The sequence below is a fragment of the Mobula hypostoma genome, chromosome 8 (assembly GCF_963921235.1).
Source record: "Mobula hypostoma chromosome 8, sMobHyp1.1, whole genome shotgun sequence".
Lineage (NCBI taxonomy): Eukaryota > Metazoa > Chordata > Chondrichthyes > Myliobatiformes > Myliobatidae > Mobula > Mobula hypostoma.
In genome coordinates this window covers 156,776,499-156,795,811 of record NC_086104.1, presented here as the reverse complement: position 1 = coordinate 156,795,811, position 19,313 = coordinate 156,776,499, and the positions used below count along the sequence as shown (strand labels likewise).

Sequence of the window (19,313 nt, the reverse complement as noted above, 5' to 3'; positions counted from 1 at the left end):
ACATAAAAAATGCTGGTGAACGTAGCAGGCCAGGCAGCATCTATAGGAAGAGGTACAGTCGACGTTTCGGGCCGAGATCCTTCGTCAGGACTAACTGAAAGAAGAGATGGTAAGAGATTTGAAAGTGGGAGGGGGAGGGGAGACCCGAAATGACAGGAGAAGACAGAAGGGGGAGGGATGGAGCCAAGAGCTGGACAGTTGATTGGCAAAAGGGATACGAAGCTGGAGAAGGGAGAGGGTCATGGGACAGGAGGCCTAGGGAGAAAGAAAGGTGGAGGGGAGCCCAGAGGATGGGCAAGGAGTTATAGTGAGAGGGACAGAGGGAGAAAAAAAGAGAGAAAAAAAATAATAACTAAATAGGGAATGGAGTACGAAGGGGAAGTGGGACATTAATGGAAGTTAGAGAAGTCAATGTTCATGCCATCAGGTTGGAGGCTACCCAGACAGAATATGACCCTATTTCTCTCTATGACCCTACTTGTCAGTGACGCCACTTTCAAGGAATGTGAGCTTGCTTGTATCCGGTGCGTCTCTAAGATGAACCCTCTTAACCAGGGAACAGCTGTACCAGCAGATATGGTATGAAGTTGCTTGCTGGGGGAGCTGAACCTAGAAACTAATAGAGAGTACCACCTGCTGGTGTTGAACTATACTGCAGCCCAGCCTCAAACTAGTAATCCAAGTCGTCACCTTTTATTGTCATTTCGACCATAACTGCTGGTACAGTACACAGTAAAAATGAGAAAATGTTTTTCAGGACCATGGTGCTACATGAACAATACAAAAACTACACCGAACTATGTAAAACAACACAAAACTACACTAGACTACAGACCTACCCAGGACTGCATAAAGTGCATAAAACAGTGCAGGCATTACAATAAATAATAAACAAGACAATAGGCACAGTAGAGGGCAGTAGGTTGGTGTCAGTCCAGGCTCTGGGTATTGAGGAGTCTGATGGCTTGGGGGAAGAAACTGTTACATAGTCTGGTCGTGAGAGCCTGAATGCTTCGGTGCCTTTTGCCAGATGGCAGGAGGGAGAAGAGTTTGTATGAGGGGTGTGTGAGGTCCTTCATAGTGCTGTTTGCTTTACAGATGCAGAGTGTGGTGTATCCAATTATGAAGACAAGACATTCTGCAGATGCTAGAAATCCAGAGCAAAACACACAATATGCTGGAGGAACTCAGCAGGTCAGGCAGCATTTATGGAAATGAATAAACAGTTGTGGGCCGAGACCCTTGTTCAGGACTGGAAAATAAAGGGGGTAGATGCCAGAATAAAAAGGTGGGAGGAGGGGAAGGAGGATAGCTAGAAGGTGATGGGTGAAGCCAGGTGGGTGGGAAAGATAAAGGGCTGGAGAAGTAGGAGTCTGATAGGAGAGGAGAGTGGACCACAGGAGAAAGGGAAGGAGGAGGGGACACAGGGGGAGATAGTAGGCAGGCGAGGAGAGGCAAGACTCCACAGTAGGGAACAGAAGAGGATAGGAGATTTTTTTTTTAAACTGGAAGAAGAAATACCAGATGGAATATGCGGCACCTATAAAAAGTATTCACCCCCTCTTGGAAGTTTTCATGTTTTACAATACTGAATCACAGTGGATTTAATTCGGCTTTTTTTGACACTGATCAACAGAAAAAGATTTTCATGTCAAAGTGCAAACAGATCTCTACAAAGTGATCTAAATTAATTACAAATATAAAATACAAAATAATTGATTACGTAAGAATCAACCCCTTCAAGTCAGTATTTAGTAAATTCACCTTTGGCAGCAATTACAGCCTTGAGTCTGTGTGGATAAGTCAGTTTGCCCCATTCTTCTTTATAAAACTGCTCAAGCTCTGTCAGATTGTATGGGGGTTGTGAGTGAACAGCCTTTTTCAAGTCCAGCCACAAATCCTCAAAATGGATTGAGGTCTGGACTCTGACTTGGCCAATCCAGGACATTATCTTTGTTGTTTTTAAGCCATTCCTGTGCAGCTTTGGCTTTATGCTTGGGGTCATTATCTTGCTGGAAAACAAATCTTCTCCCAAGTCGCAGTTCTCTTGCAGACTGCATCAGGTTTTCCTCCAGGATTTCCCTGTATTTTGCTGCATTCATTTTACCCTCTACCTTTACAATCCTTCCAGGGCCTGCTGCAGTGAAGCAACCTCACAGCATGATGCAGTAGAGATGGTGTGTTTTTGATGATGTGTGGTGTTTGGCTTACACTAAACATAGTACTTAGTCTGAAGGCCATAAAGCTCAATTTTGGTTTCAGTCCACAGAATCACCTTCCAGCTGACTTCAAAGTCTCCCACTTGCCACCTAGCAAATTGTAGCCAAGATTTCATGAGTTTTTTTTTCCCCCCAACAGTGGCTTTCTCTTTGCCACTCTCCCATAAAAAATGCAACTGGTGAAGCATCTGGGCAACAGTTGTTATACGTACAGTCTCTCCCATCTCAGCCACTGAAGCTTGCAACTCCTCCAGAGTTATCGGTCTCTTGGTCGCCTCCCTCACTAGTCCCCTTCTTGAACGGTCACTCAGTTTCTGAGGACAGCCTGCTCCAGGCAGATTTATAGCCGTGCCATATTCTTTCCATTTCTTGATGATTGACTTACCCGAGGGATATTCTAATATCTAAAGGGATATTCAGTAACTTGGAAATTTTCTTGTATCCATCTCCTGACTTGTGCTTTTTAATAACCTTTTCACGAAACTGTTTGGAGTTTTCTTTTGTCTTCATGGTGCAGTTTTTTCCCTGGACACTGACTCACCAACTGTTGGACCTTCCAGATACAGGTGTATTTTTACTACATTCAATTGAAACACCTTGACTGCACACAAGTGATCTCGATTTAACTAATTCTGTGACTTCTAAAACCAGTTGGCTGCACCAGTGATGATTTGGCATGTCATGTTAAAGGGCGTGAATACTTATTCAATTATTTTGTGTTTTATATTTGTAATTAACTTAGATCACTTTGTAGAGATCTGTTTTCACTTTGACACAAAATCTTTTTCTGCTGATCAATCAACTGTGATTCAATGTTGTAAAACAATAAAACATGAAGCTTTCCAAGGGGGTGAATACTTCGTATAGGCACTGTAAATTTCAAAGGCTCATTCAAAGTATATATGCAGAATATAACTGGTGCTGCTTATATTCCATCTGCCACTTCTTGGGCCATTCCCCTGATCTGGACAAGTCCTTCTGATTACATTAAAGCAATCATGGGGGGAAGGAGAGGGGAGTGTGATAAAATGGATGCTCTCACAAACAGAAGGTTCCAGCAGTGGGTCAAATGCACCGCATGCTTGCTCACCTTCATAAACTGCAGGTCTGTTATTGCCCTGACAGAGAAATCCGGAACATAATGTATTGAACCACCCATGGAGCTTGGCACAATGGACCCCGACGACTCCGAGCGCTCAGTCTGATGTAACGACATAGAACGATTCAACTCACTGTTGCGAGACGATGAGCGGGTCTCTAAAAAGGGAAGAGACTGGATGTATCAGGTTAAAAGATAAAAATTAGCTTTATTTGTCACATCTATGCCGAAATATACATCTATGCCGAAATATACAGTGAACTGCATCGTTTGCATCAATGACCACACAGCCTGAACGTGTGCTTGGGACAAGCAGCAAGTGTCACCGTGCTTCCAGCACAGGAGTGTTGCTGGAGTAACACTTTACAGTGCCATAACCCTCCACTACAAGATCAGAGTTCAATTCGCACCCCTGTCCGTGTGGAGTTTGTACGTCTTCCCAATAACTGCCTGGGCTTCCTGCAGGTGCTCTGGTTTCCTCCGACGTTGCAAGGAGGTATCAGTTAGGATCAGCGAGTTGTGGGCATGCTACGTCGGTGCTGGATGTATGGTGACACTTGCGAGCTGCCTCCAGCACAACCCTTGACACAGGCAACACATTTCACTATACATTTTGAGGTACGTGGCATTTTCGGACAGATGGAGCTCGTCAGCCGTGGCTGGCAGCTCACCTAGAAGGAAAACTCTGATCTCAAACCTCATCTGCCTTGGCGTAAACCAAGAGGGAAAAATCTGGACCTGGAGTTCCTACGAACATCCTACGCTGAGTTCAGTCCTGACCAGCGATGCCTGCGATGCTGCTGGAACCAAACTATCGGTCTCTGCCGTACCTTTGGGTTCATCAGATGTGTGGAGAGGGGGAGCTTGCTACATGGGCAACAGCTTGCTCTCCATTTTACTCTCCATCTAGACATCTAGGACCGTTCGGTTAACCCTGACCAACAGAGGCCTCACTCACACATGATAAATATAGCCAATCTTTAATCTTAGAAACACAGTGTGCCCACAACTAACCCTAACCGTTATGTCTTTGGAACGTGGGAGGAAACCAGAGCACCCGGAGGAAACCCACACAGTCACGAGGAGAACGTACAAACTCCTTACAGTCAGTAGCAGGTGTTGAACCCCGATCATTGCAATACCGTTACACAGACTGCTATGCTACTGCGATGCTCGCTCTGTACTACGACTACAACGGGATGAGGCGTTCGTGAAAGCGGATATTGATGGGATGGTTGGAATCACTGGACTTAAGTGTCTGTGAGAAAAGCCTCTGCCGAGGCTGCTCTAGCTCCCGACCTCCCCGCATGGAGACCTGCACCCCAGAACCCCAGCATGCTGGATCTGCCAGGAGGCATTGCTCAGGAGTTAACCTTCTCCTGGTGCAAGTGGACACGTGCACTGACAGACCATCTCTGACGGCTAGCGAGGCTCCACTCAGACCAAAACCTGCCATTTAAAATTGTGGGTGACAAGAATCGTGACAAAAATCAAAACCACTCGGCACGTGATGTTAATAATTAAATAAAACCAGAAAAACACCAAATTCAGATTTATTTATCCCATGTACTTCATAGCGTACAGTGAAATGCATTGTTTGTGTTAACAACCAACATACACCCAGGTTGTGCAGGGGGCAGCCAGCAGATGTCGTAATACATTCCATTGCCAACATAACAATTAAAAGTACTTAAATACTTACTTGAATCAAACAAAAAGTCTTACTGACTTTTCTCCCAGCAGTCATTTTTTGGCCCTGCTGTATTGGGAGCACGTGGTGCAAGAACCACAAGATTTGCACCTCCTTCTTGACTTCCAAAGAACATTCCAGACAGTATCATCTCCATGTATTTCTTTGTACTGTTGCTATAAAGTTAACAAACCTCACGACATAGGCCAGCAACATTAAGCCTGATTGTTATTCTGAGGTCCAACGAGGCCCAGTCTTTTGTTCCCCAGGGTTGGGGAATCAGGAACTAGAGGGACTAGGTTTAAGGGGCGGAGCTACGATGGCACTCCGCAGCGACTCCTTCAAACTCATCTGTGGAAACAGATCAATTTCTACCTTTAAAGTCTCTTTTTCCTTTTCAAGGTGGAGGGGGTTCTGTTGAACACCCCGACCTAACGTTACACTCAAACTTCGGTTCTTCGTGGCCATTTTTCGATATCCCAAGGACACAACATTTGGGGTTCCAGGCTTTGCGGCAGCCCTGGGGATTAGCCGATTCTATGCTGGTGCCACCATCTGAAGCAATGCGGGAGAAAATGGAACATTGAAAACAGCGGATCAGCTGTCGGGGGCTCTGTACGCGGCAAACCGCGAGCGCACTGTTGTTAGCGGGGGAGAATTTATGCCAATTCTCCAGTCGGAGAACTTGGGGGAAAAAGTGAGACAGCTAACTTTTACACGGTAATCAGTGAGTTGTTTGTTGGTCTCCCCTCTTGCTAAGAAAGTGGGGGGGGGGCACCTCTGTCATTTATACGTATGAGAGAGAGATCGAGGCAGAGAGAGACAGAGAGACAGAGAGATAGAGGGACAGAGACAGAGAGACAGAGGGACAGAGGGACAGAGGGACAGAGAGACAGAGAGACAGAGAGACAGAGAGACAGAGAGACAGAGAGACAGAGAGACAGAGAGACAGAGAGACAGAGAGACAGAGAGACAGAGAGACAGAGAGACAGATGCCTATGGCATGTCGAATTGTCAGGTGAATGATTTTTTTGTTGTACTGCAGATCATGGTCTTTCTTGGGGACTTTGCTATTGCTTGCTTGGTGGGTGGAGAGTGCTGATGATTTAGTTTGCTGAAGTGGGGGAGGGGAGGGGAGGCTCATTGCTTGTGCATAGGGGTGAGGGGGGCTTTGGGGTTTCTAGCGTTTTTACTGTCACTCATTCTTTGGGGTACTCTTCTGTTTTCGTGGATGTCTGTGATGAACAAGAATCCCAGACTGCATTCTCTGATGTTAAATAGAACCACTGAAGATAAGGGGGTGGGGGCAGATTTAACAGTAACATGAGAGGCAACTTTTTTTTTAAAAAGCAAAGGATGGTCAATGTGTGGAACAAACTGCCAGAGGAACTAATTGGGGCAGGGACTGTAACAACTTTTTTTAAAAAATCATTTGGAGAGGGACATGGAATGGAAAGGTTTCGAGCAAGGGACCCCTACCATTGACTAAGGGGTTCTGTGGACCTCAGGTTGGGAACAGCTGCTTCAGAGGGATTTGGGCCAAACAGCTGTAGGTGTGACCGCAACTGCATCTACCTCCACCATACAGCACTGAACATTTGCCTCAAACTGCAGTTCCAATGTCCCAATCTCACAGACCAGCACTGCACAAGCCCCTCAATGTTGTAACCTACTCCACAATCAATCTCACCCCACTCTCCCACTCAGTCCTCCATTTCCCTTTCATCCATCTAAGCAGATCTTAAATGCCCCTATTGTATCTGTTTCTACCACCACCCTGGCAGGGTACTCCACACACCCACCACTCAAGAGTATAAAACCTACCTCTAACACCCCTTTATAATTTATTCCAAAATAGGATTAAAGGACCTCTGACATCCCCCCCATACTTTTCTCTAGCCATTTAAAAAATGCCCCTTGGTATTAGCCACTTCCGTGTTGGGAAAAAGTCACAGGTTGTTCACTCTATCTGTGTCTCTTATCTTGTACATCTATCAAGTCACCTCTCACCTTCCTTCACTCCAAAGAGAAAAAGCAGAGGCCACTCAACCTATCCTCATAAGACATGTTCTCAAATCAAGACAGCATCCTGGTAAATCTCCTCTGCACCCTCTCCAAGGTGTCAATGTTCTTTCTAAAATGAAGCGACTGGAACTGGACACAAAACTCCAAGTGTGGTCTGACCAGAGTTTTATAGAGTTGCAAAATTACCTCATAGCTCTTGAACTCAGTCCCTTGTCTAGCTGGTGAGCGACTGAAGTTTATCCCAAATTCCACACTCCCCAGACCCAGCAGGCAGCTTCAAAAGGCAGGGAAAGGAGTGACATGCTTGTTAGAGAGGCTCAAAGTCCCTTCAAACCAAAAGCCTCTTTGCACAAAAAAAAGGGTCGCTAGGGGAACGGAGGATAAAAACCGTGCAGACCATGCGTGATTTACCTTGGAACCAAGGAATTAGGGAAGCTGTTTTGAGACTGCACGTGCGGAGTCTGCAGACGGGAGCTGGGAGGCGGAGATGGAGCAACAGAGAGAGAACAAGATTAAAGTACAGAGAACAAGAGAGGGTAAGCCTTCAGTGTCCACTGTCTACACCCTCTCCAGGCAGATCACACCTCCAAACCCTCAGTCAGCACTGCACCTACTGTCTCATTCAATCTCTGTCTTTTATCCCATCACAGTCGCTCTTTGTTCCTTTCCGCCCTTGCCACTCTCTCCAATTCAGCAAGAAAGAAAAGAGGATCAGCTTTATTTGTCAGCGTGTATGTTGTAACGGCGCCATTTGCACAAGGTCAAACCAGAGGGGACCGCGCTAGGCAGCCCGCCAGGGTTGCGGCACTTCCAGCGCCAACTTAACACGCTCACCACTTGCACCTTGGGAATGAGGGAGGAAACCCGGCCACGAACACCTTACAGAGGGCAGCGGGAGTTGAACCCCGCTCTTTCTGTGCTACTGTGGTGCCCTATTTAAAATACACTTGTCTTTAAACTTTCACTTATTCTTGTGAAAGGCTGTCGTCCCAGAACATTTTCCTCCACAGACAGGGCCCAGCCTGGCAAGTTCTTTGAAAATTTTCTGCTGCTCCCACCCACCCATAATTCCAGCATCTTCAGTATTTTGCTTTTGTCTTCTGCACTGGTATTCAGGAGAAAAATACAGCTGACCGAGTCTTGGAATAAGCAGGAGACAAAATTCATCCCCCTGCCCCCCCCCCCCACCAAATAACTGGAGCCAACTGAACAATTCAGTCAACATACATCAAAGTTGCTGGTGAACGCAGCAGGCCAGGCAGCATCTCTAGGAAGAGGTACAGTCGACGTTTCAGGCCGAGACCCTTCGTCAGGACTCGGCCTGAAACGTCGACTGTACAGTCCTGATGAAGGGTCTCGGCCTGAAACGTCAACTGTACAGTCCTGACGAAGGGTCTCGGCCTGAAACGTCGACTGTACAGTCCTGACGAAGGGTCTCGGCCTGAAACGTCGACTGTACCTCTTCCTAGAGATGCTGCCTGGCCTGCTGCGTTCACCAGCAACTTTGATGTGTGTTGCTTGAATTTCCAGCATCTGCAGAATTCCTGATGTTTGCGTGAACAATTCAGTGCTCAGCTTGAGCGTTAATTAGCAAAATTCATTAACAAACAGAAGATGCACTTCCTGCAGCAGTTGGTACAATTCCACCTTCCCCAGAACATCTTAGCACAATCCTACTCTGCCAGAGAGCATCGTCACATCAGCCACCACTGTCTGGTTTGATGCAGCATCCTCTCACAATGTACAAAAACTACAGTGAACCGTCAGGTCATTGGCTGCAGTCCCCAGTCACAGCAGGCCTCGTGTCTCCAGGAAAATCACTATGGACACAACCCACCCTGCAACCTGCCTTTTCCAAAAGCTCCCTTCTGCAAAGTGCGACAGGGCTATTAAAACAAAAACTTCACACCATCTCAGTAGCTTCTTCCCCCAGGCAGTTAATCTCATCAGCCCTAGTTAGCCCCCCCCCCCACCTCCACCCCCTCTTATTACCTCAGCCACTGCACCGTAAACACTTTAAGCCACTTTTTGTAATACTGTTTACATTGGAAACGTTTTATGCATATTTTATTCCATATTTGTACTTTAAACTTTAACATACTTTTTTTTAAATAAGTCTTTATTCTGTATCATTGCTCACTGTTATTGTGTTTTTGTTGCATTCTGACCAACACACCACAGCAAATTCGAAACACATGCAAATGTATACAGCGAATAAAGTAGATCCTTGATCTTTGCGAGATAGCAGAGAACCAACTTTACCCATCGACAGGCCTTCTCACAGAATCGTGTAATGAGCTCACAGAACTATTAATACTTCATACGTATTCCCAATAGGAGGTCGGCTTTCAGTAAAGTATTAACACATTGAAAAAGGGAAAATTCTTACCCACAAGTGAACTGCCGAGAGCCATGATGCCGTAGTAGGAGAAAGGACCAGTCTCAAACTTCATGTCTTCCTTTCCAGCCTCCGTCTCCACTTTGCCCTGTGAGGCAAGAATGAGTTAAGTGGGACATAGACTGCATAATTCATTCTACACCCTGTACACTTTTGACCCAATGCCATTCGGCGTCATGGGTCCAAAATAAAAGTGCTGGCATTGGGGGGAGTTGAGAGAATGATTAAAGTCTGTGGTAACCACAACCGTGAAATGATGCCTTTAATGGAAGGAGAGCGATCAAGTAACATTTGATGTGGAGTTACGTAAGAGTTGGCCAGAATCTCGATAAAAATGATCGCTTTAAGAAACATCTTAAAAGAAGCTAACGGAGACTAAAGGCCTGTGAAGATGAAGACCTCAAAGCCAGCACTTAGCTCTGGGATAAGGGGTTAGTAGTGATCCCTGCCCTCCCTCTGGGAGGAGGACTAGTTAGAATATAAAAGCAAGGATGTAATGCTGATGCTTTATAAGACATGGGGTCAGACCACGTTTGGGGTACTGTGAGCAGTTTTGGCCTCTATATCCAAGAGTCCTTGGAGAAGTTCCAGAGGAGATTCACGAGAATGATCCCGGGAGTGAAAGGGTTAGTGTCTGAAGAACGTTTGACGGCTCTGGCCCTGTATGGGGTTTCCTCAACCTTCTGCAGTTTCACAAAGTTATCTCATTAAAAACCCTGAAAAAAAAAAGCTTCCAGCTCGGGTGATGGTGGGGAAGGTGTTCAACTCCCTGCCTAGCTTTGTTCGCAATGCACGGCAAGGGTAGTAAAGGAAAAGTCTAGGACCAGAAGTCACCATCTCTGATTAGAGGGACACCCCTCCTCATCCCTGTTCTAAAGGAATTTCTTCAGAGTGTGGCGCATCTGTGGAATTCATTGCCGCAAGTGTGTGTGGAGGCCAAGCCACTGGGTATATTTACGGCAGAGGTTGATAGATTTTTGATAAGTCAGGGCATGAAGCGATACAGGAAAAGACAGGAGATTGGGGCTGAGGGGAAAAATGGATCAGCCATTTTGAAATGACGGAGCAAACTCAATGGGCCAAATGGCTTAATTCTGCTCCTACATCTTTTGGTCTTAAACATGTATGTTGTGTATTTAATATTTCAGTAATGCAGTATTTGAGTAATCTTGTAAATACGTTTTGATTTAAGCATTCTTTCTAGTTCATATAATTCCTAATGGTTATATGAAAAAATTGTGAATTTAAAACGACATGACATGATACATACATAAACAACAGGAATTCTGCAGATGCTGGAAATTCAAGCAACACACACAAAAGTTGCTGGTGAACTCAGCAGGTCAGGCAGCATCTCTAGGAAGAGGTGCAGAAACGTCGACTGCACCTCTTCCTAGAGATGCTGCCTGGCCTGCTGCGTTCACCAGCAACTTTTATGACACATACATGCCCTGCTCAAAGTAAACACAAGCTAAGACTCGCATCTCTCAGCTCTCTCGTTTTCCTTTGAATTAGTTTAATGTTTTGAAGTTACAAGACATAATGTACACAGAAACAGACTGTGAAATGCATCATTTGTCTAGGACAAGTGAACACACAAGTTGACCACAGTAGATCGCGAATTGGGAGAAATTTGTAGAAAGTGAGTCTTACCTGTAAAATAAGCACGAAGTAGTCAACTGGTCTACCTCGAATGTAGAGATAGTGGTCTGGACTGTACTTGTTGTCCTCGTCAAACTTAATCTCACTGATGACGTCAGGATGCTTAAGGAGGCGGAGGAGGATCTTCTCTGAAAAATGTGCAGCACTGAAGTGACTGACCTCTGCAGAGGAGAATGGGAGAGGTCAGTTGCCGGAAACCATCTGAGCATACTGCCACAAACACAAGAAAATTTGCAGATGCTGTGCTGGAAATCCAAGCAACACACGCACACACAACGCTGGAGGAACTCAGCAGGCCAGGCAGCATCTGCGAAAAGAGTATAGTCCACGTTTCGGGCCGAAACCATTCATCAGGACTGGGAAGAAAGACGAGAAGGTGGGGGGGAGGAGAGGAAGAAGTACAAGGTGGCAGGTGACTGGTGGAATCAGGAGAGGGGCAGGGAATGAAGTAAAGAGCTGGTAAGTTGATAGTTGAAAGAGATAAAGGGCCAGAGAAGGGGGAATCTGATCAGAGAGGGTAGAAAACCATGGAAGAAAGGGAAAGGGGAGAAGCACCAGAGGGAGGTGATGGGCAGGTAAGGAGATGAGGTGAGAGAGGGAAATAGGAATAGGGAATAATGAGGGGACGGGGGCATTATCAGAAGATTGAGAAATCGATGTTCATGCCATCAAGTTGGAGGCTACCCAGACGGAAAAAATGGTGTTGCTTCTCCAACTCAAGTATGCCTCATTGCAGCAGTGGAGGAGGCCACAGACTGACATATCGGAACGGGAATGGGAAGTGGAATTAAAATGGATGGCCACCGGGAGATCCTGTTTTTCCTGGCTGATGGGAGTGTAAGTGCTTGGCGAAGCAGCCTCCCAATCTACGCCGGGTCTCGCCGATATACAGAAAGCCACACCGGGAGCACCTGACACAGTAGGTGACCCAAGCAGACTCACAGGTGAAGTGTCGCCTCATCGGGACGGATCGTCTGGGGCCCTGAATGATAATGAGGGAGGAGGTGTAGCACTGGTTCCGCTTGCAAGGATAAGCGCCAGGAGGGAGATCAGTGGGAGGGATCTAACGATAAGGGAGTCGCAGAGGAGGCAGTGATCCCTGTGGAAAGCAGAAATGGGGGGGGAAGAGAGGATGTGCTTGGTGGTGGGTTCCCAATGGACATGGCAGAAATTATGGTAAATTAGTGTTGGACATGGAGGCTAGTGGGATGTTAGGGAAAGACAAGAGGAAGCCTATCTCTGGAGGGGTGGAGGGAGGATGGGATGAGGGTGGATGTGCACGAAATGGAAGAGATGTGGGTGAGGACAGCATTGATAGTGGAGGAAGAAAAGCCCCTTTCTCTGAAGGAGAACATCTCATTAGATCTGGAATGAAAAGCTCCACCCTGAGAGCAGATTTCTTCTTTGGCTCCTCCCATTCCCTTCAAACCGAAGGTGTAGCCATGGGCACTCATAAGCCTGGCTTTTTATCAGCCTCGAGGAACACTATGTTCCAAGCCGACACTGGTATCACTCCCCAAATCTTCCTACGATACATCGGCAACTGCATGGGTGCTGCTTCCTGCACCCACGCTGAGCTCATCGACTTCATCAACTTTACCTCCAGCTTCCTCCCTGCCCTCAAATTTACCCGGTCCATTTCCGACACCACCTTCCCTTTTCTCAATCTCTCTGCATCTCTGGAGATGGTTTATCAATGGATATCCTTTATAAACCCACTGATTTTCACAGCTACCTGGGCTATACCTCTTCCCATCCTGTCACCTGCAAAAACACCATCCCCTTCACTCAGTTCCTCCATCTGCACCGACTGCATCTGCTCTCAGGATGAGGCTTTTCATTCCAGATCTAATGAGATGTCCTCCTTCTTCAAAGGGGATTTCTTTCCTCCACGATCAACACTGCCCTGACCCATATATCTTCCATTTTGCACACACCTGCCCTCACCTATCCTCCTGCCACTCCACCAGGGACAGGATTCCTCTTGTCCTCACCTACCACCCCACTAGCATCCGTGTCCAGCACATAATTCTCTGTAACTTCTGCAATCTCTAATGTCATCCCCCACCAAGCACATCTCCCCCCTCCCCCGCCACTTTGTTTTTCACAGGGATGGGTCGGTCCCTACACGACTCCCATGCCCATTTGTTCTTCCCCACTTATCTCCCCTCCCGGTACTTATCCTTGCAAGCGGAACAAGTGCCACACCTATCCCTACACCTCCTCCCTCACCACCATTGCACCCCAAGCAGTCCTTCCAGGTGAGGCGATACTTCACCTATGAGCCTGTTGGGGTCATCTACTGTATCCAGTGCTCCTGGTGTGGCCTCCTGCATATCAGTGAGACCCGACGTAGATTGGGAGACCGCTTCACCAAGTGCCTACACTCTGTCCGCCAGAAAAAGCAGGATCGAACAGAAAAGCCCAATTCAATTCTACTTCCCATTCCAACATGACAGTCCACGACCTCTTCTACTGCTGCGATGAGGCCAAACTCAGGCTGGAGGAGCAACACCTGAAATTCCATCTGAGTAGCCTCCAACCCGATGGCATGATCATCAATTTCCTCGACCTTTCCGTAGTTACCCCCCCCTCACCACTCCCCATTCCCGTTTCCCTCTCTCACCTCATCTCTTTACCTGCCCATCACCTCCCTCCAATGCTCCTCCTCCTCCTCCCTTTTCCATGGCCTTCTGTCCTCTCCTATCAGATTCCCCCTTCTCCAGCTCTTCCATCTCTTTCACCAATCAACTTCCCAGCTCTTCACTTCACCCCCTCCCCCTCCCAGTTTCACCTTTCATCTGCCACGTTGTACTTCTTCCTCCTCTCCCCCCGACCCCCATCTTCTTAATCTGACTTCTCCCCTTCCTTTCCAGACCTGTTGAAGGGTCTTGGCCCAAAACGTTGATTGTTAACTCTTCTCCATAGATGCTGCCTGGCCTGCTGAGTTCCTCCGGCATTTTGTGTGTTGAGCTGCCTGGTCACTGGGTATATAACACTCAGTACACAAAGTATACAGGCTCACAAGAACAACCCCACCGCAGGCAGCTCTGCGCCCCATGTCCATACCCTTCAGTATGTTGCCTTGGAGTGTGTCCAGGATAGAACTGGATCTCCACCTAACTACCCACAGGTATTGGGGTTCACCTCTCTTGGGAGAGGTGATAGGATGGAACTCATGCACCCCAGTCACTAGAATGGCTTTTCCATAGGAGACAGGCTGTCTGGGATTCATCTCACACCTCAGTCCCACCACCCCTGTCGCTGGGCAGTGTTTACAAATGTCTAATTTTTTTTTAATATATAGACAAGATCACAAACTGGTCAAAGAGTGGAAAATGCTCTATGTGCATAGCAAGAAAACAGAGTAGTGTGACCAAATGTTTTTAGTGAGTCGTGTGAGTAATGGTTGCCATTGTTGTTGTTCCTCTCCACGCGGTGTGGCGCATCGGGCAGTAACCTTGCCAGTTCTTTAGCGTTTTCTCTGTTTTTTAATGAGGCCGGGTTGCCAGCTCAACACTCAACATAGCCCGGATGGAAAGTGTACAAGGAGCCAGCTGGATTCGAACCCAGGACCACACGCCTTGAAGTCCGGTGCTGATGCCACTAAACCATTGGCCCACTATATTAGTAATGGTACACACTGGCAACTTACAGTGCAGGAGTGACAAATCGGGCCCGTTGAGGAGAGAAAAAAGAACGTGGGGTAGGCACAAGGAACAATACCCTTGATGATCAAATCCCAACACCATCATCCTGACCCACATCCTCCATACACCTTCTCTGTTGTGCTTGGTTTCCACTCCTGCGACTATCTGATATAGTGTATAAACAAAGTGATTGCACCCAAACTTGGTGCCGAGTCATTGCGGCCACAAGACTGGACTCAAAAGCCGAACAGGACAACAAGACCATATGACATAGGAGTAGAATGAGGCCATTCAGCCCATTGTCTGCTCTGCCATTCCATCATGGCCGATCTATTATCCCTCTCAACCCCATCTTCCTCCCTTCGCCCTGCCACTCTTTTTTGTTGCTATTTTGTGCAATTTTGATCGGGGCAGATCGGCTCTGCAGTCTGCAGATAACAGATCATGCAGTGTTAGACTGAACTGAACATGGCTGGACTCCCGATGACTTTGGTGGTACTCCGTGTTTTTTGCCGTTTACATGATTTGTTCTTTTTTTTTGCACTTTGGGGGTTGATCCTTTGCTTTGAACGGGTTCCATGGTTTTCTTTGTTTCGTGGCTGTCTGTGACCATTTAATCACAAACAATTGACAACGACCAATTAATCTACTAACCAATATATCCTTTGGACTGTGCAAGGAAACCCACACGGTCACAGGGAGAACATCAAAACTCCTCACAGTTGGGCGCTGGTTACGATATCCGCCCTCCAGAAAGCCCCGACCTGTAAAGGTGTTGCACTAACCGCTATGCGACTGTGGCACCCTAATATCTACGCCCACGAGTTTCTACCGGGGCTGATCAGTTGTAGGAAGACCGGCCCTGTTTAGCTTGCAGTGTTAGAGAACCACCGCACAGAAAACAAGCCTTTCTCCCCATCTTGACCCTTTTGCATGGCATGGTCGTATTACTCCAAACCCCTCCATCCTTGTACCAAAATTCTCTTAATGTTCTGTAAAGCTCTGGTTAAAATTTTTACTGCAGTGCTGTAGGTATTTCATTATATCAGTTCTGTAAAAGCAGTGTGTTCTATTTTTAGAAGGCTTTGTTTTGGCTAAAAGATAACGGGCTATGATGTTCAGCTTAGGAATGTTGTGTCAGCCAATCAGGATGGTGGAATCGGGAGAAAGTTCGAGAGAGAGGGGCAGAGAGAGAGATTTGAGACAGAGTTTCAGAGTTTTTTTTGGTGGGAGCGGCGGAGAGGACAGGAAGGAAGAAGGTTGAGGATTTCTTTAGAAGGAGCATCCCTGTTGCCCAAGGTGCTTTGTGCAGATGAATGACTCCAAGGAGGAAGGGCCAATGCTCCGAAGGGACTGCTCATTTGTTTGAGATGGATTTCAAGTGACACTCGGGAAGTGGTGTGTGCTTTCACGCAGACCGTGGGTGGGTTCAGCATGCGAGTTAAAGACAACTCCAGCATGAGATCCAACTTCATGTGCACATTTGGACTGCATTAAACTGTAATGGACCGTTTTATTTCCCGTTTCTTTTTCCTACTAACTGTGCAATAAAGCTGAAATTTATAAAAATATTTTTAATAATTTCATGCAGTGTACTATTCGTTATTCCTTGCCGACCAACAATTGTATATGGGCAGTACTTACGCAGCATTTGTTCAAATCGAGGTTTCATTAATCGGAACATCATAACGTTCCTGTTCGGTTGAATCCCAAATCATACCGACCCTGGATGCCTACTGCTTATGAAAGGAGGCCTTCTCATCACCGGGTCCCGTGGCTGTTAGCAGGGCCAGCAACAAGCCAAGTTTCCATACATTTACAATTGAATCTGCATTTATTACTTATGCTGACAGCTCATTCCACACTCTAACCACCCTCTGAGTGACATTCCCCCTCAGATTCCCCTTAAATACTTCACCTTTCATTCTTAACCTATGGCCTCGAGTTCCAGGCTCAAACGAACTCAGGGAAAAAAAGCCTGCTTGTATTTACTCTATCTATACCCCTCAACTTTAAATCATTTGTTTGTTAAGTGGTGACCTAGGTGATCGCGGTCTTTCCATGACCATGATTGTTTTTAGTAAAATTTCTACAGCAGTAGTTTGCCATTGCCTTATTCTGGGCAGAGTCTTTACAAGACGGTGACCCTAACCATTGTCAATATTCTTCAGAGATTGTCTTCTTGGCATCAGTGGTCACATAACCAGGACTTGTGATAGGCACCAGCTGCTCTCGTGGCTTCACGTGACCCTGATCGGGGGCTAAGCAGGTGCTACACCTTGCCCAAGGGTGACCTGCAGGCTAGTGGAGGGAAGGAGCATCTTACACCTCCTTTGGTGGGGACATATCTCCACCCCGACACCCACAATTTTGTATACCTCTAGAAAATCTCCCCTCTTTCTTCTACACTCCAGGGAATAAAGACCCAGCTTACTCAGGTCCTCAAATGTTGGCACCATATTTGTAAATTTTCTCTCTACTCTTTCAACATTATTGATGTCGTTCCCGTAGGTCAGCGGTCCCCAACCACCGGGCCGCAAACCATGTGCTACCGGGCTGTGAGGAAACGGTATGAGTCAGCTGCACCTTTCCTCATTCCCTGTCACACACTGTTGAACTTGAACATAGGGTTGCCAACTGTCCTGTATTTGTCGGGACATCCCGTATATTGGGCTAAATTGGTTTGTCCCACACGGGACAATTTAACTATTTATGGATCTATTACTATTTATTATTTATGGTGCAACTGTAACGAAAACCAATTTCCCCCGGGATCGATAAAGTATGACTATGACTATCTACCACACACACAAAACCATGTTGATTAGCCTTGTCAATCCAAATACTTATTGCACATATCCAGTCCCTTGGAATACCTTGAAATAATTTACCCACAACTGATGTCAGGCTCACCAGCTGATAATTTCCCAGTTTATATTAAGTACAGCAGCAATCGCACAGAGAAGCCAGGCTCTGCATGGAAACTTAATGATACTGGTAACAAAGCCTCGATCCCCACACAACTTCCAGCTTCTGGAGAGGAAGTGGATTCTGCAGCAGAAATGCCTGCCAGCCCCAAGCAGAGTAACACACACAGAACGCTGGAGGAAGTCAGCAGGTCAGGCATCTATGGAGGGGAATAAACAGTCAACATTTCAGTCCGAGACACTTCATCAGGACTGAAAAGGAAGTGGGCAGAAGCAAGAAGGTGTTAGTAAGGGAAGAATACAAGCAGGCGGGTGATAGGTGAGGGAGAAGGTGGGTGGGTGGGAGGGGGGAATGAAGTGAGAAGCTGGGAGGGGATCGGTGGAAGAGGTAATGAGTTGAAGGAGGAATCTGATAGGAGAGGAGAGCGGACCATAGTAGGGAAGGAGGAGGGGCACCAGAGGGAGGTGACAGGCAGGTAAGGAGAAAAGGGGCAAGAGGAAAGCCAGAAAAGGGAATGGAAAAAGGGAAGGGAGAGGGAGGGGAAATTAAGTTAACAGAAGAGGGTATGTCCTGTGTGGTAGGTGGTCATAGTCATAGTCATACTTTATTGATCCCGGGGGAATTTGGTTTTCGTTACAGTTGCACCATAAATAATAAATAGTAATAAAACCATAAATAGTTAAATAGTAATATGTAAATTACGAAATAAGTCCAGGACCAGCCTATCGGCTCAGGGTGCCTGACCCTCCAAGGGAGGAGTTGTAAAGTTTGATGGCCACAGGCAGGAATGACTTCCTATGACGCTCTGTGTTGCATCTCGGTGGAATGAGTCTCTGGCCGAATGTACTCCTGTGCCCAACCAGTACATTATGTAGAGGATGGGAGACATTGTCCAAGATGGCATGCAACTTAGACAGCATCCTCTTTTCAGACACCACCGTCAGAGAGTCCAGTTCCATCCCCACAACATCACTGGCCTTACGAATGAGTTTGTTGATTCTGTTGGTGTCTGCTACCCTCAGCCTGCTGCCCCAGCACACAACAGCAAACATGATAGCACTGGCCACCACAGACTCGTAGAACATCCTCAGCATCGTCCGGCAGATGTTAAAGGACCTCAGTCTCCTCAGGAAATAGAGACGGCTCTGACCCTTCTTGTAGACAGCCTCAGTGTTCTTTGACCAGTCCAGTTTATTGTCAGTACGTATCCCCAGGTATTTGCAATCCTCCACCATGTCCACACTGACCCCCTGGATGGAAACAGAGGTCACCAGTACCTTAGCTCTCCTCAGGTCTACTACCAGCTCCTTAGTCTTCTTCACATTAAGCTGCAATAATGATGGATGCTACCTTTTTGAGGCATTGTCTTTTGAAGGTTTCCTCAATGCTGGGGAGGCTTGTGCCCATGATGGAGCTGGCTGAGTTTACAACCCTCTGCAAATCTTTTCCAATCCAGATGGTGATGCAACCAGTCACAATGCTCTCCATGGGACATCTGTAGAAATTTGCCAGTTATTGGTGACCATATCAAATCTCCTCAAACTCCAAATGAAATATAGCCACTGTCAAGCCTTCTTCGCAATTGCATCAATATGTTGGATCCAGGGGAGATCATCAGACATGTTGATACCCAGGAACTTGA

At 46.8% G+C, this 19,313-nt stretch overlaps 1 protein-coding gene across 1 annotated transcript in view; it reads right to left on the bottom strand.

Moving 5' to 3' along the window:
• LOC134351109 (metal transporter CNNM4-like) overlaps positions 1 to 19,313 on the bottom strand; it is a 64,895-nt gene that overhangs the window by 8,844 nt on the left and 36,738 nt on the right. Inside the window, exons 4-7 of the mRNA XM_063057197.1 lie at positions 11,085 to 11,254; positions 9,423 to 9,519; positions 7,445 to 7,507; positions 3,310 to 3,476 (exon numbers count right to left, since the gene is read on the bottom strand). Coding sequence (XP_062913267.1) covers positions 3,310 to 3,476; positions 7,445 to 7,507; positions 9,423 to 9,519; positions 11,085 to 11,254 — 497 coding nt within the window. The remainder of the gene's footprint in view (positions 1 to 3,309; positions 3,477 to 7,444; positions 7,508 to 9,422; positions 9,520 to 11,084; positions 11,255 to 19,313) is intronic.